General features: G+C 45.2%; 9 protein-coding genes across 9 annotated transcripts; 3 read left to right on the top strand and 6 right to left on the bottom strand.

The window, feature by feature from the left end:
- Window positions 1–726: 726 nt before the first annotated feature.
- TGAM01_v206511 (hypothetical protein) lies at window positions 727–2,699 on the bottom strand (the record flags this gene model as incomplete). The annotated part of the gene is made up of 2 exons (XM_018801722.2): window positions 727–2,017; window positions 2,101–2,699. 2 exons carry the CDS (start codon window positions 2,697–2,699, stop codon window positions 727–729), a joined length of 1,890 nt encoding a protein of 629 aa, XP_018665037.2.
- Window positions 2,700–5,192: 2,493 nt separating this feature from the next.
- On the bottom strand, window positions 5,193–6,009 carry TGAM01_v206510 (hypothetical protein; the record flags this gene model as incomplete). The annotated part of the gene is made up of 2 exons (XM_018801723.1): window positions 5,193–5,721; window positions 5,816–6,009. 2 exons carry the CDS (start codon window positions 6,007–6,009, stop codon window positions 5,193–5,195), a joined length of 723 nt encoding a protein of 240 aa, XP_018665038.1.
- A 1,001-nt stretch (window positions 6,010–7,010) lies between these two features.
- On the top strand, window positions 7,011–8,275 carry TGAM01_v206509 (hypothetical protein; the record flags this gene model as incomplete). Its single annotated transcript, XM_024549880.1, has 4 exons — window positions 7,011–7,304; window positions 7,352–7,830; window positions 7,939–7,985; window positions 8,031–8,275. The coding sequence occupies 4 exons, from the start codon at window positions 7,011–7,013 to the stop codon at window positions 8,273–8,275; spliced, it is 1,065 nt and encodes a 354-aa protein (XP_024405354.1).
- A 412-nt stretch (window positions 8,276–8,687) lies between these two features.
- On the bottom strand, window positions 8,688–9,656 carry TGAM01_v206508 (short chain dehydrogenase; the record flags this gene model as incomplete). The annotated part of the gene is made up of 3 exons (XM_018801724.1): window positions 8,688–8,774; window positions 8,835–9,026; window positions 9,132–9,656. The coding sequence occupies 3 exons, from the start codon at window positions 9,654–9,656 to the stop codon at window positions 8,688–8,690; spliced, it is 804 nt and encodes a 267-aa protein (XP_018665039.1).
- A 519-nt stretch (window positions 9,657–10,175) lies between these two features.
- Window positions 10,176–11,458, bottom strand: TGAM01_v206507 (3-ketoacyl-CoA thiolase; the record flags this gene model as incomplete). The annotated part of the gene is made up of 2 exons (XM_018801725.1): window positions 10,176–11,249; window positions 11,315–11,458. The coding sequence occupies 2 exons, from the start codon at window positions 11,456–11,458 to the stop codon at window positions 10,176–10,178; spliced, it is 1,218 nt and encodes a 405-aa protein (XP_018665040.1).
- Window positions 11,459–12,780: 1,322 nt separating this feature from the next.
- On the bottom strand, window positions 12,781–13,143 carry TGAM01_v206506 (hypothetical protein; the record flags this gene model as incomplete). Its single annotated transcript, XM_018801726.1, has 1 exon — window positions 12,781–13,143. The coding sequence occupies one exon, from the start codon at window positions 13,141–13,143 to the stop codon at window positions 12,781–12,783; it is 363 nt and encodes a 120-aa protein (XP_018665041.1).
- A 1,273-nt stretch (window positions 13,144–14,416) lies between these two features.
- On the bottom strand, window positions 14,417–16,196 carry TGAM01_v206505 (succinyl-CoA:3-ketoacid-coenzyme A transferase subunit A; the record flags this gene model as incomplete). Its single annotated transcript, XM_018801727.1, has 4 exons — window positions 14,417–14,551; window positions 14,622–14,803; window positions 14,857–15,900; window positions 15,959–16,196. 4 exons carry the CDS (start codon window positions 16,194–16,196, stop codon window positions 14,417–14,419), a joined length of 1,599 nt encoding a protein of 532 aa, XP_018665042.1.
- Window positions 16,197–17,251: 1,055 nt separating this feature from the next.
- TGAM01_v206504 (hypothetical protein) lies at window positions 17,252–18,390 on the top strand (the record flags this gene model as incomplete). Its single annotated transcript, XM_024549879.1, has 3 exons — window positions 17,252–17,488; window positions 17,568–18,049; window positions 18,117–18,390. The coding sequence occupies 3 exons, from the start codon at window positions 17,252–17,254 to the stop codon at window positions 18,388–18,390; spliced, it is 993 nt and encodes a 330-aa protein (XP_024405353.1).
- Window positions 18,391–19,354: 964 nt separating this feature from the next.
- On the top strand, window positions 19,355–20,737 carry TGAM01_v206503 (hypothetical protein; the record flags this gene model as incomplete). Its single annotated transcript, XM_018801729.1, has 1 exon — window positions 19,355–20,737. One exon carries the CDS (start codon window positions 19,355–19,357, stop codon window positions 20,735–20,737), a length of 1,383 nt encoding a protein of 460 aa, XP_018665044.1.
- Window positions 20,738–21,387: the final 650 nt, after the last annotated feature.

Below are 21,387 nucleotides of genomic sequence, written 5' to 3'. Positions count from 1 at the left end.
CTGTTGTTCTTAGGCCACTGGTCTAAAGCTTATATCTCCGGGGTGATGAGTCCCTCATAACAGATTAAATATACTAGACATGTCAATTAGCTACCACGTGGGTTTCTCATCAAAAGAGTCATACCGATCTCTAGTGGCTATCAATTGACCATCAAGTCGAACGATTGCCGGCACTAACCATCCTTTCTGGTGCCGGAGTTGAGATCCGGAGCCAGACAAATTCACGACCCGTAATTGGAACTGCGGAGATGCCGCTTACGGCCTTAGGGTGTCAAGTTCACTGCGCCTGGACACGAGAGCATATCGAATATCAATTGCTAATTGATGACTAGGTTTGCTATCACGGGGATCATCAGAGATTTCTGAACTTAATTTCAGTCTCAGCTACCCCGTGAGTCTGTTTGTAAAGCGAGGAGCGGACGTGGAGCGGTCGTGAAGCGGACGGCGTCGGAAACTGGGTCCGGTTAACGTTTCGTCTCAACAGCCCCCCGACTCTATTGGTACTCGATTTGTAATATTATTCACGGCTTTTCTTTCTCAATTATCATTTTCACGCATTCTTACTTTCCCACTTTCTTCTCTGATTTTCCCAGTTCTTGACGAAAAGCAACAAAATGTCAAACATGCAATGTACAAATAATTTACAGGGTAACTCGCGCTTCATCAGGAATCAAGCTGAGGCTTCATAGGATATTGCCTGCTTGGCCATTGACAGCGCGTGAATGCTCACTCCAATTCTGTATAACGGATATTTCTACTTGATTGTATCAACTTTACTACTGCTCCCTCGCCATTTGTCATCACTGTGGCATAGGACCAACCTCCTTGGTCCGTCTTCAAAATGGCAATCTTTGGCACTTCTTTAACAACCACTGTACGGCTTGATGACCCATCGGAACTCTCCGAGTCTTGTGTCTGAGCCCTGATACCCTCTCCATTGAAGACTGCCGTCATGAATCCTTCCATGGTAAGTTGTGCTTTTACTGCCGTCGACTCCTTTGGATGCGCCCAAATCATGGCAGCCGTAGCCAACGACACTGTACACAAGACATATAGCGCATTAAGCACAATCAGGATATAAAAGGGTACAATTGGGACGCGCGTGAGGGATAGCATTGACCGGGACTGTTCGACGATATTTGCTCGTTTTTCCATTCCAATATGGGATAGTGCCAGCGCACTGTGAGAGAAAGCAGCTGCTGTGAGAGGGACAACGTCCGAGTAATTGGTGCTGAGCCTAGCCATGGAAGACATGATAGCCTGCTGCGAGATGTTTGCGTTATCGTTGATGAATGGTGCAGACATGACACCGCCGATAGAGCCGTTCGTAGGGGTAACGTTGAATTGGGCTATAGACCCGTCTACCCACGCATAGGTGGCATCGAATATTGTGCTGGAGCAGCCAAACCCCAACGTGCCAGTCAACAAGCCTGGTCCTGCCGGTCCAAATTGTGTTCCTACAGTGAGATAGACAGTAAAGTACAGCGGATTGAGGAAAGAATAATTGGGATAGGAAATGTTTTGTTGCAGGCTTGAGTCGTCGTAGAATTTGAAGTTGACTTTGGTCACTGAAGTGACCTGATTGGAAAGCTTCTTTGTACAGTCGAAAACATTCCGACCGTCCTGCTGGCATCGAACGCTTATGATAGCGCACTGAGTAGAGATGGCGAAGGCGTTGGCTTTAAAGTCCAAGTTTGATGATGCTGCTGCATCTAAAAGATAGAAGAGGGATTGTGATGAGTTTGAGGGAAGATTAGATACAATATTTTCGGTGGAAATATTGTTTAGAATCTTGAAAGGCTCCTTGTCGGTTGGAAGATATGGTGTAAAGTTGCCGTCCGCCCCATATCCTTCCAAAGCTTCGCAAGGGTAGTGGTAGTCGGAATAGCTGCAATCGTTTCCCTGTAAGAATCCTCGGCTAAAAGAGTGGTTTGAAGGGGTGGTGAAGTTTAGTTGCGTTTGCTCGCTTGGCTTGACGACAATGCCGAACCAAGTATCCACCGCTGGAATAAGGACACTGCAATGGTCAGCGACTATCCGTAACGGCTTTGGATGCGCCATCCAGTCTGTAATTTTATAAATACAAGATATGATACTTACCCCAAGGCCGAGACAATAATGAGAATAGTGAGTGTAGATGAAATTGGGGCCACGAATTTACCCCCAATGCTCTTTCGCGCGCGGCCAGCTTTCCATAACTCCTCCAATCGGCCAGAAAAGAGTCCAACTAGTAACGACAATTGATTTGGCGTTAGAAGCTTGTCATTCTGCTCTTTTTGCGATGTTTTCTGAACAAAGTCTGCAGCGAAAAGTGCCGCCAGCGCCATGATAGCGCTCGATAGGTATGGGACAAATTTCCCAGTAATGGACGCAATTGTAGTTAGAGTAGACGGGTTGAATTGTATATAGTAAGCATCGGAACCTCCAGTCTTGATAAATTCTCTAACAGTTTTCGAGGCTAGGGATGAATTGCCCGTTGTATGGGGTGTCTGTAGTTCGCTTGAGCCATCGCTAAGAATTACGCGGTTGCGGAATGTGAAGACGATAAGAAGCGCGGTTGCTGCTGAGAGGATAATGGAGGGTAATGCAGCTAGCAGGACTATAGATATGTATGCTTTGGTGCTGTTCCCTTTTTTGTGTTTCTTGACAGTGGCGACATCTTCAGTCTGCTGCAGAGGAGTGTCTTCGGACGAAGGCATATTATTCTCATGTGGTTACTTGCATCAAGCGTGAAGCGAAAGAGGCAGAACAGAAGCAAGACAGAGAGACGCCAAAGAACTTCCAATTTGTGTGCAGCTGGAGGGCTGGCGATTAGGAAATGAATATGAGTCGGCCTACATTGTTCAAATTAATAGGGTATTGATTGCGGCGCATTATGTTACAGATAGAGCGAGCGAATAGTTGGCATTTAGTGTCTAATAATCCCAATTTCCGCCTCACCATCAGAGTTACACGCACGCAGCCTTATTAACTGCAGTATCATATCAGAGGGAAAGATTGCCGTACGGCGTACAGGCAAGCATAGCCGCCTGTAACCTATCCCCGGCTACGGATACTATAAAAAGAACAAGGTGGGCGGCTATGCGAATCCTTACAGCCGTGTCACAAAGCAAGGCTGCCTGCCGTGTAAACTATCCTTTCACTGAGTAGAAGGTATTCAATTATTAAATTAATACAAAAATCTGCGCAGGGAATTGTTTTCTCTCTTGTCCAATAGCTTCGTGAAGAAGAAAGGCATTGATGCATTCGATTGTACGAGTGGCCCGACGGTCTGCCTATTGCCAGGGTACAGCAATACTAGTGAGACAGTCTACAGAAATCGATATTAGGCATCGCAAGTTTAACAACAGATCCGAAAAATTACACACAAGTATGTATCTAGCATACACGCACATAGAGACGCTTCATACATGAATGATCCTATCCAACGCTGCCAAAGATGCATGTATGCATACATACATATAGTTATTTGCGCTGAACATACAGGACCGATCATTCCACTGCTAAATTGTACTCGGCAATTTAGTTGCACCCAAGCCCAGTCCGGTCAGTCCGTTTTCCTGATGCGGTGGACTGCAAGCTCGACAGATGCAGAAAAAAATACAGAAACCCGAAAAGAGAAAAAGAATGTATTCGCACTGCCAAAAGGGCATTCGGCAATGCTTCAACTCGCAAAAAGTGGTGCCCCCGGCCAGGATCGAACTGGCGACCTTAACATATCTCCAAGATGCAATGCTGGATCTATAAGAGTTAAGTGGTAACCACTCCACCACGGGGGCCTGTGACCTGCAACCCCTAGAATTAGGCTTATGAACCTTTGCTGCAGTGGCGTCCAAAGCGAAGTAGCAGCTCCAGCCACCGCTTCTTTTTCTTGCAATGTATGGTTTGCGCTGGCTAGTTTTGGAGTGGATTTGGGCGTTTATATACAAGTGCGAATGGGTGGCGAAATTGGCGCGGGAAACTAGCGTTTTGTAAAATTCTTTCGTGGCGGGTTCGCCGAACTCTCGGCGTTGGGCTCTGTTATCGCGCAAAGAGTCAGGTGCAAATCGGCTGCTGTTGTAACTTGCTGGGCAATGTTCGCAAGTAATAAAATGAAACCTAGCCTGAATTTATAGTCATTTTTTCTCTAGTCGTGTCGCTGTTCTTGCATACATAGATAGGTAGGTAGTCGAGTTTATCAAGTCGTATAGAATATAGGCACTATACATACCTTGGTCTTAAATTCCCTTGGGAGATGCGCATGCGTCTCAAGAAGCAAGGCTATCTTGTCTGGCGATGCGACGATATGATTTTTCTGATTTATGGCCAAGGAGTTCCGACTATAGGTGGTCACTCTGTACAACAGGAATTTATTCTGCTTTAATTGTCTACAGACGGCAATGGATGAGGTTGATGGCTTCGAGAAGAATGGAAAATCCCGGCTCAAAATCATATTGTCGTTAAGTAGATGAAAGTAAAAAGGGTTGAGATTGTACTGTCATTATATATCGCATAACACTAGTAGCTTAGTCTTGACATACATGTGGTCAGTCTTGTGTAAATTGCTACGGTCATCTCTATCTTCATCCCTCTTAACACGACAGGCCAAATTTGGAAATCACGCCATTTTCTTCTATTCGTCTTCTGCTGATACCAAGCCACCATTCTTACTTTTGAAGATCTATTTCCTCACATGTTTGTTCAACATGGCATGTAAGTCGAGCCCGGATGTTCGCAGCCATTGCTGCACTCAATCCAGACTAGCTACATACCTGCCACGGCTCTTGATCAAATTCATGTTCTTGCCAGTGCGTACGAATTGCATGCTACTAAATGAAATTAATTTGTCTGATATTGATGGCTCTATTTAGACTCCAATAGGGGATTTTCTTGACAGCTACTATCATGATTTTAATAACACCAATGGCGCGTCACTTGGTGCAAGATGTGTAGTCTTGCGTTTAACGAAAATTCGAAAACACTGACTCAAATCTACCTTGAACGAAACTTCCACCTTCTCTTAGGAATCGGAGAGCAGTCAAGACCATTTTGCAGCCTAGTTGTAACTATTGTAAGCTACAGTGCAATTGTTAAAGGGCTATAGGAAACAGGGTACTAGATTAGAGAGTCAATCAAGACCCTTATCCGCAGCCGTAGTGAATATCTTACAGTCTGGCTCCCATCCTTCAATTGACTCAAGTTGATATGTCCTTCTACCACGCCACAATGCCTTCCTTATTCGAAAACGTTCCTGTTTCGCCGTCATCTCCCAAGGTCGCCAGTCTTACTGCGTTCAAAGCTCCGTTTTCCGGAGTATCGGTGCCAGCATAGCCGTTCAAATTGGTAGCGCAAAATCCAGGACAAGCCGCGTTAATCTTCCATCCGGCGTCTTTATACTTGAAGGCATAATGAAGCATTATCATGTTGAGCGCTGCTTTGCTGCTGCGATAGATTGGTAAACCGACTGGGTGATTCCACTGGAGAGTGAGTGAGCCTATGGAAGAGGATACAAAGACTATTCGAGGCGCAGAAGATGCGGATAGAAGGGGAATAAAAGCCTCGGTCGCGAGCGTGGTGCCAAAGGTGTTGACCGTAAACGTATCTTGGAAATTGCGAAGTGAAGGGGCAGAGGCCCTCTCGGCGGGAAGGCATACGCCAGCGTTGTTGACCAAAACGTCAAGACGACCAAATTTCGATGTTACTTGTTGGACAGCTTCGGCAATGGACTTCTCAGAGGTGATGCTAGGTAACAACTGTTAGCACTGTTTATGTATACAATACAGTCTATGCATGCATCCTCCAGGGGTCGAAGTTGTGGCATCACAGGGCAACATACTCAATAGTAATGGGCTCGACATCCAAGTCCTGCCCTTGGAGTTGCTTGGCGGCCTCAATTCCACGTTGAGGGTCACGGCTACCCAGAAGTACATGGTATCCAGGCTTTGACGACAGAGACTTGGCAATCTCGAAACCAATACCTTGATTTGCACCTGTAACTAGGGCGATTTTCGAGGAGGGAGAAATAGCCATGATGTACGTGTAAGTGTTTTATAAGATCTTGATGGCAGATTGATTCAAAAGACCAGTAACAAGTGAAGATGAGTGAAATGCCTACCTATGATAAAGGACACCAGGCAGTCTGTGCATGCTCTTTATACAAATAGTCCAAGTCCAAGGACGCGGGTTTACACACGGACTTATTAGCTATCTCCATCTCAATATCGCGATACAAGTTACTGATTCCTGAATTTACTCCTTATTGACGAAATATGAATAGAATCGTCTGCAGGATCTCAACATCTGAGTGGTCGATGCTTGAATCCCAAGTCATTGGAAAGGAGCTTCCCTGTCTCTTTAGCGCACTCGCGCAAAGCCTAGCCTCTTATAGAACACAGACCTGGGTTACTAACTTCACCAGACCCAGATGCTTATTTGTTCTGGGATCTCGTTAAGGCCCCCCGCTTGCGATCTGTTTAGCGTACTCGCGCAAAACCTAACTCTTTACGGTATATAAGTTGATTCCGCCTCCTTTGCTCGAGCGTAACGTCTTCCATTCAACCTCGGAATCTCAGGACAAACAGCCAACCCGGGATATAGCAATATGGTGAACTATGGACCATCCGGAGCCTGCCATGCATGCAGGGAGAAGCGTAAAAAGGTATGTTAACGTCATTCCAATTGGTTGTTACCAGCGTGCTGAGTTATTATTAGTGTGACAAAAGTCGTCCTGTATGTGTTGCTAGATATTGTCGTCTGGGAACAATGCCTCTGTGCAGCCTTACCCCCAAAGGTCGTACTACGACTACTTGATGCTAATTCATTTCTTCCAACAGTCTTGTCTCAGGTGCGGCCGAGCACGTCGCACGTGTCCTGGATACGAGTCCACCAAAGAGCGACAGTTTGTAAATTATATTGGAAAAGAAGACTTTCAAGTGCTTAATCAGACACCTTCTGAGCTGTGGCACCCAGTCACAATCTCCGATAGCCTTGGGACACTGGATTGGCCCGATATTGAACAAAGTGCTCGTCTAATGTTCTTCGATGACTACTGCATTTTCTCATCGAATAGGAATCTATCTCGTGGATATCTACATGGGCTTCGGGCCATGGTCTCTAAGGCCGGCCCAAAGTCCGAACTTGTACAGGCATGTACACTTATTGCTTTGGCAAATCTAGGAAGTAAACTCGGAAACTCCATGCACAAACACAGAGCGGAAAGCCTGTACTCCTCATTGTTGCGATCCTTCCGCCTGAGCATTTCAAATCAAGCGGTATTCACCACAGTGGAGTCACTAATTACCGCCACGCTACTGGGATTATACGAAGTACGCTTTCACGAATCATGATAAGAGTCGTGAGCTGACAGTTACAGATCATCACCAGTACTGGTACGTCTTTTCGCGCTCATGCAGCTCATGCCCAAGGGATATCAGCCATTCTTATTAGCAAATTTTCGCCTTTTGACTTGCTGTGCGATGGCGCGCTTTTCCGAGTCGCTAATCCGACACCTCTCGAGGATCTGGAAGTGGAGATTTCTGAGCCTCCCTCATCCCTTCCACATTCCTCCGCAGTCGTCAACAAAGTATCACAGAAATTTAGTGTTCTTTGTACACCGCTATTTAATCAGTCAAGTTCAGCCATAGATTTCTTTTACGCAACAACGGTGTCTTTGGTGCGGAAAGCAAAGGATTTGTTGGAAAACGAAGCCGAAGTCACTGTTGACCAACTTTGTCAACTCAAATCTGAGGCTGAACAATTGAGAGAGGCGTACGATACGTGGCCAGCCACCGTACCTCAAGAATGGATACCCAAGCCAGTAGGGCATATTACACCTAAAACTGAAGACACAATGTAAGTCTATGCCAATTATTAAACAATACTCGACTGTCGTTGTGTCATTCATCACGTCATCCGAAAATAACCACTCGATATGTTTTGTTGCTGACATTAGTACCAAAGGCCCCAAGTTGGCTACTGGCCAACAACCATTCTGAGCTATTACGATTGTAAGTCACGTTTCAAGTATAACTATATTTACTAACATATTATAGTATATGTTGCTTCGCTATGGAACAACTATCGGAAAGCTGCTCTGCTGATGTTGAGCATCATATCAAGATGCCACTATCGAATCAATGGCCATTTGAGCGACCAAATATTCGAAGACTCAATACAAAAAGACATCTTAAAGCAGAGGGAGGGGATCATATCTTCTATTCCATATCTTTTAACAGCAGATTTGCCGACACTTGTTGAGAACGCCGCCAGGGGATCCCCTCCCATAGTCCCGGGCTAACCAATCGGAGGGTTGTTGTCAATGCACACTTTATTCGTCCTGGCCACATTGCCTATGGTTGAAGAAGAGTTAAAAGTTTACGCACGGAACTGTTTGGCATGGATTGGGGCACACATGGGCATCGGTCAAGCAGCCGTCTTGTCCAAGGTGAGATACTAATCAAGTCGCCATGTTCAGTAGAAACTGACTCCTAATCGCAGTACACGAAATTGAATCAATTTCCGTATGCCACGGAAGCACGAGTAATTATCTGGACGGGCATGCTTATATAGGAGAGGAATATCTCAGGAGTACAGTAACCCCTATCTAGTCTGCCTGGGAAAAGTTTTCCGTTTGTGCAAGAGACATTATAGGGAATGAAGTAGATAAAGGTCTGTACATCTATTGATACATGTATATGTGTATGTGCGGTCTAGAGGATAGACCCGCAGTCAATCACAGCATTGGCCCCTGTGATACTTGAGTTTCTCACAAATGAACACACCTGCTCTGCAACGTCCTGTGACAATCTGTAAGTACATGAAAAGTGTTTGTCATACCTTACTGTATATAAACTCACTTCAACCTCGGTCAATCGACCTAGCTTGGTCTTTTTAATAGCAGCGTTGCGCTTGCTTTCGGGGAATGATGACGACCATTCTGTCATCATCATTCCTGGCGAGACAGAATTTACTCGAATGTTGCTGGCGCCAGAAATAGAGGCAAGGCACTTGGCTAAATGAATCTGGGCTGATTTTGTAACAGCATAAGCCTGCTCTCATGTCAGTGTGGAGCACGCATGTTGTATGCAAAGGAATAACTGTTGGAGCCTAGGATCAAGAGGTTAAAATGGAAATGGAGGCGATTGTTGACATACCAAGCTGCTCCCCATTACGCCAACTCCAGCGACAGAACTGGTAGTGATAAAGCAGCCACCCCCTCTCATAGGACTCTGTTCTAGATGACCCTTTGCAGAGTTAAACAGCCACAAATGACTTTTGACGTTCATGTTCCAGCATTTATCCCAATCTTCCTCATTCACATTCTCTGACAGATTTGAGAAATTTGTTAGCTTTGTCCACCCATGATTCGAAAACACAATGTCCAATCGGCCTAGTTCTTGGATTGTAGTTGATATCAGTTTATCAACTTCAGGGCGAGAGGAGACATCAGCTCGAATAGCAATGAATCTTTTGCCATTACCAGTCTCAACCCTCCCGTTGGCCCATTGTCCGAAAGCTGTCGATGAAGTGCTTTCTAACTCAGAGACAAGTGAATTGGCTCGAGATTCATTAGACGAGTAGTTTATGGCAACTCGCAGGCCCATAGCTGCAAAAGCCTTTGCAGTGGCGGCTCCGAGGCCAGCACTGCCAGCAGTAATGAGAGCAACAGGACTTGCCATGCTTCAAATTGTTATGGCTCCAAATATGTTAAATTGAATCCAATTGCATAAAGAGAAAGTCAAACCAGATGACACTGATTATAATATGTTACTATGACCCTGTATAGCACACCGATTCCGCAATACCCGCCCAATGACCGTGGTGCGCCTCTCTCCGCAATAGCCGCGCCATTTCAGCAACGGCCGGGCTGTCACAGAAGAGTACTTGTTATATATTTTATTACGTACATTTGAAGATATCTCCGAGATATTCAATGTATGAACAACAACCTGAAGCCTGTTTTACCCGAGATTGATGTAAGCGGAATGTTCTAGTCGGACTCTACTTAAGTAACTTGGCATGTTGAATCCTTTATTGGTTATGAAGAAGTGCGCAAAGGAAAATTTACTGGTATCAAGTACTTGTAACTGGAATAGCTATTCTAGTATAATACTTAAATGTTGAACTGTTTCGTTTCTCTCTATACACTTGCTTAGGAAGGCTACGGTATGTGTAGTATACCCTATCTAGTAACTCCCTTACTCAGAGAGAATCAGAGCACTCTTGCCCATGCCTGTCCCAATACACATTGAGACAACTCCAACGGTTTGCCCAGTTCTCTTGAGGTGATGCAGAAGCGTCGTCAACTGACGCGCTCCAGTAGCTCCGAGGGGATGGCCCAACGCTATGGCTCCTCCATTGGGGTTCACTTTGTCCATATCAATGCCCAGCTTGTCAATACAATAAAGCGCTTGACTGGCAAAAGCCTCATTGATTTCCCAAACATTGACTTCACTGGCTGAGATTCCGGCTGACTGGAGCATCTTGGGAATAACAACAGCAGGGCCAACTCCCATCTCATCAGGCGCAACACCCGCCACTGCTGATCGAGCCCATTTGCCTAAGATATGGTCATTAAGTCCGAGCCGAGTAGCAGTGCTGCGGCGAGCGATTAAGATAAGAGATGCGCCATCCGAAACCTGAGACGAGTTCCCAGCAGTAGACGCACCGTCTGGAAGAAAGGCCGGCTTCAACTTCGCCAATTGCTCCAGTGAAGCATTGGGTCGGATCCCATCATCTTCAATTACGGCGATGACATCCCCTGTATCTGAAAGCAACTCAACGGGTACGATTTCATCTTTAAATCGACCTTCGGCTTGCGCTTTCGCAGCTTTGGTGTGACTAACCAGGGCAAAAGCGTCTTGGTCCGCGCGTGAAATGCCGTATCGGCGCGCGATATTCTCGCTCGTGATGCCCATTGGAAGCAAACAGTCTCGTGCTGCTTGTACATTAGACTCGCGCAGTTTCTCCCATACAACAGTCGGGATGGCTTTTGAGCCATAGTTTCTCGTCATGCTCTCCATTGCGCCGCCAATGCCCATGTCCATACGACCAGAGGCTATCGCGTCTGCAATATTAGTTACCGCCTGTAAGCCAGATGAACATGCTCTGTTAACAGTGTAAAGCGCTGTTGAGTCGAGATATCCAGCGTGCAAAAGAGCCGCCCGACCAGCCTTTTGCCCGCCTAGCTCTGAGAGAACAGTTCCCACTGCGACGTCTGATACCTCAGAAGGATCTAGACTGGGTAGCTGAGTTCTCGTGGCTTGTAAAACCTGGATCGAAGAATTAGTAAGCTATTTGTTATTGACTCAATGGCTATTTAGATTGCAATTCTTACAGTGGCAAGCAGTTCCTCTGCATGGGCGCTCGCAAGCTTTCCTTTGAAGGAACGTGTTACGGGAGTTCTTAGCGCGGACAAGAAGACAATGTCATCCGGGCTTTTCTCAAGCATAGCCTTTAAGCCCCTTCTTAGATGTGCCATGGTGAGCAGAGTAGCTGATAATGTGAGAGTAAGGATAATTCTGGTAATGGAAAATATGTCTGTTCGAGATTTATTCGCTAAGTCGAACGACCCGCCTCTGTAGTACTTTGAAACGAAATTTTCCGCAATGATTCATTATCTAAGTATAGCAATTTACTGACATGGAGATTATATACGAGCTACGGTCGGCAAAGGCCTATACAAAACATATCAGCCTTTGCGCGGATTCTAACGGGCCGCAACATCCGCAACTCGCCCACCCGAGCCGTTTAGGAGGTAACTGATCTAGAGTCACAATACATGTCCAATAAAATTACTCTTATTACATGGCAGTAGATATACTCTCCATACCTGCCATGAGCGCTGAGCCTGAGCGTATCTTTTCTGGAGCTGGGCGGACAATTAACATGGACACGCTTTTGTCTTGGATCTGGTGCTATTGAGCGCTTAGAGTGCTTAAACAGCTGGATACGGACAAAAGTTACAATATCTGAACAAATATTATTCACTGAGGTCGGCAGCGGTGAGGTTGCAAGAGGGATGGGTTGAGTGATTAATTAAGTTTCCTGAATTTGAGGTTTCTTACCCTTTTAATGGTATAAAGTTACTAAGCAATCCTCAACGATATCGATTTAATCGATCAATAGGCTTACGGATCAAATCTTAAAGATCCTGCCCCTCAGATCGATAAGTTTGATCGATTACACCACTGATTTCCGCTTTCCGGTTTCGCAACAGACACAGGCATTTATTACAAGACTTAGGAATACTACTACTAATTATTCACAACGGCTAACCCTTCTGTGCATGATGTTAGTTGAAATGCTGACGATAGGTGTAAAGTTGCTACTTTATTCATTTAATGATTTGAATCTGTCATACAATCTCCGATGTCTGTGACTAAGCAAGGAAGAGAAAAGTTAAGTGTGAACAGGACACCGCAACGGCTGACCTCGTTATTACCACCGTTAATTCGACGACTATTCTAATGGCAAGTCAAGGTATTTTTTACAAGCTACCCTACCAAGTCTCGCTTACATCACGGAATTCGAAAGATTTACAACAGGCTGCAAACCAGTCTAGAGAGTCAACCGATTGAGGCTGCGTCAGGATTCTACGTGCAGTCCTATGCTATGGGTATGTGTGCGTGCAGAGGTACTTTTTCAACATGACGAGCTAGTGATTTCATGCAAAGAGATGATTGCATTGATTTTTATCTACTTTTATGAAACCCTCACATCTTCCGCCATAACTTGTAGTTAAGAGATAGCCCCGTCGTGCCGGTGTGCTATAAGTCTCAGCGCCATTCTAACAATATGCGCTTAGGAGAAGCAGCCACCGTCAACGCAAGTCTTGTCGAGGTGGATCAAGTTTCCATTCGACTGCACGATCTCGAAGCAGTTGGTAGTGTCGAGGATGACGTGAGCTCCGCCGCATGAAAAGCCCTGACCGCAGACTCCGAACGCATGGCCGCTGTCGGAATTCTGGAGTCTAGCTGAGGAGAAACCTTCGCTTAAGGGGGACGAGACAGCGTTGTCGCCTAGAAATTCATCTAGCGTGAGGGTGCTTCCGGTGCAGCCTTGGCCGCGAAAGAGGACAAAGTCAGCGTGCGAATCAGCAACTGCGGGAGCGATGAGCACTGAGAGGGCAGCGACTGTGGTCGAGAAGAAAGTTGTGGTCTTCATCGTGAAGGTTTTAAGTGATTGTTATAGAGTGATAGTGGCTTGGGATTGATTGAGATTGATGCGTGAACGTGGCCAGCTTGACTTGGAGACAGGCCGGCACTCGACGATATTTATAATTCCTAGATTAGGGAATGAAATTTTGTGACATTATCCTTGGCCCTCATGTGGATGGAATCATGAGAAGCCTCACCTTTCAGTATGGAGCAAGTAACTGCTGATACGATGCTGATTGGGACCTATGCCCGAGCCTTAAAGTAAATGCGGTAAGCCGACACAGAATAAACGTAGACATACATTTCGACTCTTCCCCAACAACGCAGAGAAGGTAACTAACATAGGCTAAGACCACTATTCGAATGGAGTATATATCTCAAAGGATTATAGCGCAGATCCATGTCAGTATGCTTGTTACATTTGTTTTCCCTAGTCTAATGTAAGATTCTAGGTTGCGGTATGTAAGGATTAATATAGCAGTATTTCAGTCCCAAATGATTCGTGGAAGATAAAATGAAATTTCTTTGTAGCCTATTTCTTGTGCACGATAGAATTGGTCAAAACCTAGAAGCGCTGCTTGCCAAACTGATGCCCTTGGGTTCTGCTAACTTCAGAAGTAAACAAAGACGCTTCCTAGGTTCCGGGTCTCAGGGCTAAAATAGGAATAGCCTCTTTCCTACTGCAGAAACTTTACCAACTTTAATTCGCGGATTAATGGCAACCATATAAGCATGCTATGGAATCTTTCTATACCTATCGGTCACATGAAAAGGCCTACTTTACAAATATAGCTAACTAGACTAGAATGCTAATAAATATATATTACCATTTCTTCGGGCGAATGCTCACATGCCCCGCGGCAAATATAGCTTGCTAATTCCGCTAATCTTGTTAACCTCGCGAAGTATTTTCACTTGATATCATACCAATTAGCTACACCTTACCACAAACACTTTCTATATTGGGCGAATAAGGCAGATATCCTATTGCCCGTTGACCGATCTGATCGCCCGCTAAATATAAACCCAAGTATAGTATAGCCAGGGTTATTACCCTTGGAAAACTAACCCTCCTTCTATTATTGGTATCTTTTTTTATCTCGCGCGCGCGCGCTAGTCCTGTGCTTATCTTATGCGCGCGCTCTAGTCCTGTACTTATTTTATACGCGCGCAACTAGTTGTGTATAGGGAATATCTATTCCCTAGATCCTAGATCTAACATTATAGGGTAGGGAGATTCCTAAGGGATAAATGTATATATTTATATTAGCAGATACACACTAGCTATCCATAATCTTGAGGTCTTCTACAACTTTGAACGGGGCTTCAGTCTTGCTTTTAATTTCATCGACTGTGACACCGCTGGCAATTTCCCGCAGTGTCAGTCCCTCTTTCCAGTCAACGTCGAACACTCCCTAGTTAAACATCAGATTCCTGGTCTATGGTCTGGTGATGTGACAGGGGGAAACGAGTAAGGATACATACCAACTCTGTAATAATGGTCGAAACACATTGCCTACCGGTGAGTGGAAATGTGCACTGGCGGACGATTTTGGGGTTTCCTTTCCGATCTGTGTGCTCCATAGTCACGACAACCTTGGTTTTCTCAGGGTTGGAAACCAAGTCCAAGGCTCCGCCAAAGCCTTTTACTTTTCCTGGCAGCATCCCTTTGTAAATCATTAGTGACTAGTTTGTCAATTAGTTTTAGCAGGATACTTACAGTTAGCAAGATCTCCGGTCGCATTTACTTGCATGGCACCAAGAATGGTGAGATCAATTCTGCCAGATCGAATCATACCAAAACTCTCATCACTCGAGAAAGTGCAGGCTCCCGGAATAATTGTAGTTGTTTCCTTGGAAGCGTTGATCAAATCGGGGTTTTCTTCGCCTTTCTTTGGATATGGTCCTAATCCGAGAATCCCATTCTCAGAGTGGAGCAAGACCTCGACTTCAGGGAGCACAAAAGTGCTCGCCAACACCGGAATGCCAATTCCGAGATTGACATACATGCCATTCTTGAACTCTTTGGCTGCACGAAGTGCAATTTTTTCTCTGTTGTTGTTTCCTGGTGAAGAAGGGGCCGGTGAAGCTAAATGTGTCGAGACGTCCAACTCCTTCGAATTCACGTATTTCTCGATGGCCTTGGGAACTTGCGACAGGATGACGCGCTTAACATATATTCCCGGTAAATGAATCTCGTTTGGCTTCAGATCTCCAACTTCAACAATGTGCTCAGCTTCAACTATTGTCATCTTGGCATTGCGTGCCATGGGCCCGTTAAAATTGGCCGCGGATAGATGAAACTGGCAATTACCCAGTCTGTCTGCTTTAAACGCCTTGATGAATGCATAGTCTCCATTGATTGCCTCTTCAAGAAGATAAGGCTTTCCATTGAAGATTTTGACATCCTTTGGTAGTGAAAACTCTGCGGGTGTGCCGTCTGGATGATGTTTTGTCGGCAGCTCACCGGTCTGCACGACAGTACCCATAGCAGCTGGAGTGTAAAAGGCTGGAATACCTGCACCACCTGCGCGGCACTTCTCAGCAATCGTGCCTTGAGGAGTTAGTTCCACTTCTAGTTCTCCATTTCCATATTGCGATCCAAATATCTTGTTGTCTCCGATGTAACTGGCAACCATCTTCTTAATCTGTCGAGTCTCCAGCAACAGGCTGAGACCGGAACCGTTGGTTCCAGCATTATTTGAAACTGCAGTAAGACCGGTGATACGTGATTTGTTTGCGCGCACTTCATTGATCAAAGTGTCTATATTGAATCCCAGGTTAGTGATAATTATCGATTGGTGAAATGGTATGCTACCCACTTGGAACACCACAGAGCCCAAAGCCTCCTACCAGCACAGTGCTGTTGCTTTTCATGTCCGCAATTGCCTCTGCAGCTGAACCACAGATCTTGTTTATAGCGGGACACATGCCAGATGTCGCAAATGTTCGCTGGCTACCGAAAGTGGACTGTCTCCATGATGAGGTTTGTAAAAGCCTAGGTTGGGCTCTGCTAGATCTCAATCCAGATTTGAGAGAATGCCGCATTGAAGAAGACATTGCAGTACGTCATAGAATTAGTGGATGCCTGGCATTCAGCATTGAGAATACCAAAGATTTGGATATATATCTGATACATTACTGCTTTTATAAAAATATCTCACTGCTTTACTATACCATTCAGCTAATGGTTTGAGTCGCACCCGCGCTCCTCGTATAGACCACCGGCGCCGATGCGGCTATTGCGGAGAGCCTCTCCGAGCACACGAAGCACCAATCAAAAGCAGAAGGACTTTTTAGTTCTTTGTACCATATCCACTCTCTTGTCTAAATGGCTAAAATGAATGAATACGATGCTGGATCTATCTGGTGAAAATGGAGTACAAGATCAGAAAGTAGCCTTACGGCCCAGTTCTAACATAATTGTAACAACTTGTGTCGCTATAGAGTCACATTGTGACTTTACAGCTATTGAATTAAAATCGGAGTAGGGCTTTTGGATTCTTTATTATATTTATTTTATAAAAGCGGACATCCTCAATCAATTCCCCTAGGTACATTTCGAGCCTCGCTGCTCTGCAATCCAAGAGCCAACGGCCGTCATTCGTTTCAAACACTTGGAATTGAACAATGTGTCACATATAGAGCCTTGACTTTGAATGCTAAGACGTAATACTTTTATTCACTTGAATACTTATCCATAGAATGGTAATTGGCACTGCTGGTCGAGTCAAGGTAGGATTGTTCGGGTCAAGGCGGATCGGTTGCTGCGGTCCGCTCATACCGGGGTCCCGAGATCAATAATTGAGCTCATACGGCTACAGACACGTATCAGTTCAACATTCAGATCACTCCATATTCTATTATGAGAGCATTGGGCAAATGCGGAGTTGACACAAAAAAAGTGGCGAGTTGTCTCATCATCCCCGCATTGGGGAACACGGGGAATTATGGGGTAATAAACACTGAGTTTCTATAAGAAGAGGTAAGATCATGGTATCATATAAGATTCTCTACCATCAGTCAAACATCCCATGCATCTTCCCTAAAGTTCTTTTTCTTATCTGTGTCTTATAGCGTCCCTATACCGTCACCAAACCAACACGGTCACAGTCATGGATCCCGACCAATGCGACTTTCCTCCCATGAAGGATTTGACTGCTGACAACATCACGGACAACGTTAATATTGTCAATAGTGGAGCTAAAAATCCTCGTTTACGATATTTAACTGAGGCTATTGTTCGTCATTTACATGACTTTGCACGCGAGACAAGATTGAGTATGGCAGAATGGGAATACGCAGTAGACTTCTTAGCTGCATGTGGTCAGAAATGCTCTCCAACAAGACAGGTTTGTTGTCACTCGAATACTCTTACTTTTGCAAGAGTAAAAAGAGTCTTGAATTAAACAACTTTTAATCGTCATATAGGAGTTTGTTCTTTTGTCCGATGTCATTGGCCTCTCGCTTCTCGTGGACTCTATTGATCATCCCAAGCCTGACGGTGCAACTGAAGGCACAGTGCTCGGCCCTTTTCATACCCACGATGCACATCACATGTCCAATGGAGATGACATTGGGACTGATCCCGATGGCATCCCAATGCTAGTTCACTGCACTGTCAAAGATCTCCACGGCAAGCCGGTGCAGAACATGCAAGTGGATGTTTGGGAATCAGACTCCAAGGGTTTCTACGACGTGCAGTACAAAAATCGAGAGAACCCACATGGCCGTGCAGTGCTGAAAACTGATGCAAACGGCCAAGTCTGGTTCAAGGCTATTGTCCCCGTTGCATATCCTGTTCCAACGGATGGCCCTGTTGGTGACTTTCTTAGAGCTATGGGCCGCCATCCATACCGACCAGCCCACGTTCACTTCATGTTTGATAAACCAGGATACGATCATCTCATCACGTATGTTTCCAGCAATGAAGCTATACCCCGATGTATCGTACTCGCTAACCGGGTTTTCTCCTCTTAGAGCTCTCACAATACGGGGTGATCGCTTCGAGTCGCATGATCCTGTCTTTGGGGTTAAGAAATCGCTGATTGTCGACGTCGAACAAGTCACTTCTGACTCTATGGCGGAAAAGTGCGGTGTCCCCTTAGGAATGAAACTATTAGAACATGAATTTGTGGTGGTAACGAATGCTGAAGCTACCAAGCTCCGAAGAGAGAAAGCTCAAGAAATTATGGGACACGGAGGCAGAAAGATTGACTTTTACAATGACTTGCCATTTCTGGCAGTTGACTGATGCTTATGGGCTGTCGACATTGTGTACTTGTAACTTGAGTTGTTTATTTTGTATATAAGCCTGGATTGCAAGCTTAATTCGGAACGCGAATATTTTGTGGTTTGTGGATACAAATGAAGTTGGAGCGAAGACTTCTTGCATGATGCCATATTTGCGACAGCTTTAATTGTTGTCCTCAGAGTCTAGCGTAGAATGCTAATTATGCGAGTAATGGTCTTGTCTAATATCGGAGTCCATTGTATCTTATAATCTTGAAGCTGCTGGCATCACGAGGCAGAAACACCATTGTGGCTTATATCTTCTTGGCCGTACGGCGGACTCAGTTTCATAATACACACTGCTAGTGCTATTCTAGAGACAATAAAAATATACGTCAACCAGCAGAGACACAATGCATATGTCAAGTGCGCTATATCCGAGTAGTCAAAAGTCAATATAACACTACTTAAGTGCTCTGGCCCCAGTCTTATGGGAGGTAGGCAGTAAGCGTAATGCTTACAAGTCAGAATTTGGCACGGTGAAGCTCGAACAAGCGAATTTTAAGTTTATAATTGTAAAAAGATGAGTCTGAATCGGGTTTTAATTTTCAAGCAGGCAGTCCAGAAATGCCATACATACTAATGCAGTTACTGTTAGCGATAGAATTATGGCTAATTAACTATGGTCAAAGCTATCTTGATTTTTTCGTTTCGTTTCAAGTATGCTCGCATGAGAAACTTAAGCAGTGGCCAACAATGATACAATCTTCAGGAAGGTTTGGAAATGGCAGCGTGTTTTGTAATCTAACTCTATTTAATCGCCACTATCGCCAAGCTTTAACAAACATAGCAGTAAGCCTATATAAGCCCTAAGAGCAGCAAGTAGTCTATATAAAAAGAAAAAGGGAAGAAAAGACATGAGCTTGAACTTGGCTGTCAAAAACAAATCTTTTCTCAACTGATCCAACGCACTTACTGTTCTAAATATGCTGGTACAGGCCCCGGTTTCGCTCGATTATACTATGTATGATCTATATGCTGTCGACAATGATGGCAACACGCGCCCGGATCTGTTCTATTATCCATTTGGATTTAAGGCTGACGAAGGCTTACCTGCCAAGTTTGTCTACAACTTCGGGTTAGAGACGGAGATGAAGTCGACAGCTGATCCTAATGCTCTTATGGAAATGGTGGTGAGGGGCCTAGCTCAGCGATATGGCTTCTTCGCTGGCAAGCTTCACATAATTTTGCCTATTTCAACATTTGGAGACAAGAAAGAGAGCCCAAACCAAGTGGAACTCGAGAGAACATTTTCACAAATGCGCCACGACCAGATACCCAAGTTAAGCTTCGTTACTAGCCCTGCCGACATCGTCTTGAGCCCCGAACCTGGAATCGCAGTAGTTGTACCGACAGATAGCATATTGACAATTCCACATGTAGTAGATCCTGACACTCATTATGAGCTCTTGTCAAAGCGAGGACTGGCACTTTCGGGGCTCCCAACGCCACCCACGGTCGTCGTTGACGCGGGAATAGGTCCAGGTGATATCCAGGACCCTCAACAGGTTCAGCAAGCGACGCAGCGAATGCTAGAGCCCCTCGAAACATATCAAATTCCCTTTTTCGTCAAGTTGAATCAATCGGTTTCAGGAAAAGGCGTCTTTGCCGTCACATCAGAGGCTCATCGAGAACAAATTAAGAAGATCCTTGGCGGGCAGCTTCAAGAAATGCTTCGGCAGATCAATGAAATAAACAGCCACCTATATCCCAGCTCTTTTATCTTACAAGACTATATTCCTGGTAGAGTAGTGGCCCTATCGATGTTTATCACGCAAAAAGGCCGTGCAATTTTCAACGCTTGCTGCCAACAACGTTTCGATAGCAGAGGCTACTGGATCGGAGGCCAGATTTCCTACCCAGAGCAAGAGGCATTGAAGCACAAGTACGCTGAAACCATGAAGCAAATCGCCAAGTATTTGTATCAACGTGGTTACTATGGACCTGCTGGCGCAGATATTGTGACAGGCGACGATGGGAAGCATTATACAATTGATCTGAATGTCCGCGTTACTGGGACGCATCCTCTGGGTCCGCTTGCCGGACATTTTACACAGCGCGGGCTGAATAACGCCACGATGATAACAGAATATTTTACGTGCTCAAGATCTGACTTTGAAAGGGCCTTCAAAGCTGAAATAGCGGATGGAGCGCTTATTATCTGCAGCTGGGTACGCGAGGAAACCATCGGGCTGAGTCATGGCGGTGTTACAATAGGAGGAGCGGACAACGAAAAGCTAGAGAGCTTAATGGCGAGAGTTTTGGCTCTCTCAGGCATCCCGAAACCTGTACCTGATGATTCATATTAGATATACTTACTTCACTCAATTCTCTCAGCCTAGCTGGCTTTCAAATGAACTACCGGCTCGCAGCGTTTATTGCGTCTCTTAAAGCATTGAAAGTAACCACAAAACGTGCGTCTTTTAAACTCACTAACAAAACTAAGTATGCGCAACTCTTTTCATGAGTGTCTTCATCCAGATCGTTACTACAATGGTTCTGATCTTGCTTCGCTTCTCGTAGTAATGGAGCCAGAATATCTCAAAGCATTTTTTTAGTAAGTGGCTTTTTTACTTCTGAACGCCGTGTTCCATTATCGGCTGATAACAAGCGTCCATGGAACAAAAGTTGGTTGTCACTATCACACCCTCGGAGGTATTAGTCCGGACTATTCGCTAGACAGCTTGAGCTTTCCAGGCGATCCTGAGGCGAAATAACTTGTCAATACCGATTCTCACACTTGAAAGACATCTGCACTCTGCAAAGCTGCCACTGAATTTGTGGAGTCTGGATTTCTTTGAGACTAGATACGCTTGTGGCTATGAAAACCATAGAAACGTGAGAAGGCTGATCATTCATGTACACTTGTCGCACTAAGAGTAGCCAGAGTGCCCTTACCGAGCCTCTTCTTCTCGAAGACGAACCACATGACCTGTCAAAGTCTCTGCACAGCTTTGTA

Source organism: Trichoderma gamsii (assembly GCF_001481775.2).
Source record: "Trichoderma gamsii strain T6085 chromosome Unknown Scaffold_22.2, whole genome shotgun sequence".
Lineage (NCBI taxonomy): Eukaryota > Fungi > Ascomycota > Sordariomycetes > Hypocreales > Hypocreaceae > Trichoderma > Trichoderma gamsii.
The sequence above is the reverse complement of the archived record's forward strand: the minus strand, read 5'-3'. Positions and strand labels throughout refer to the sequence as shown.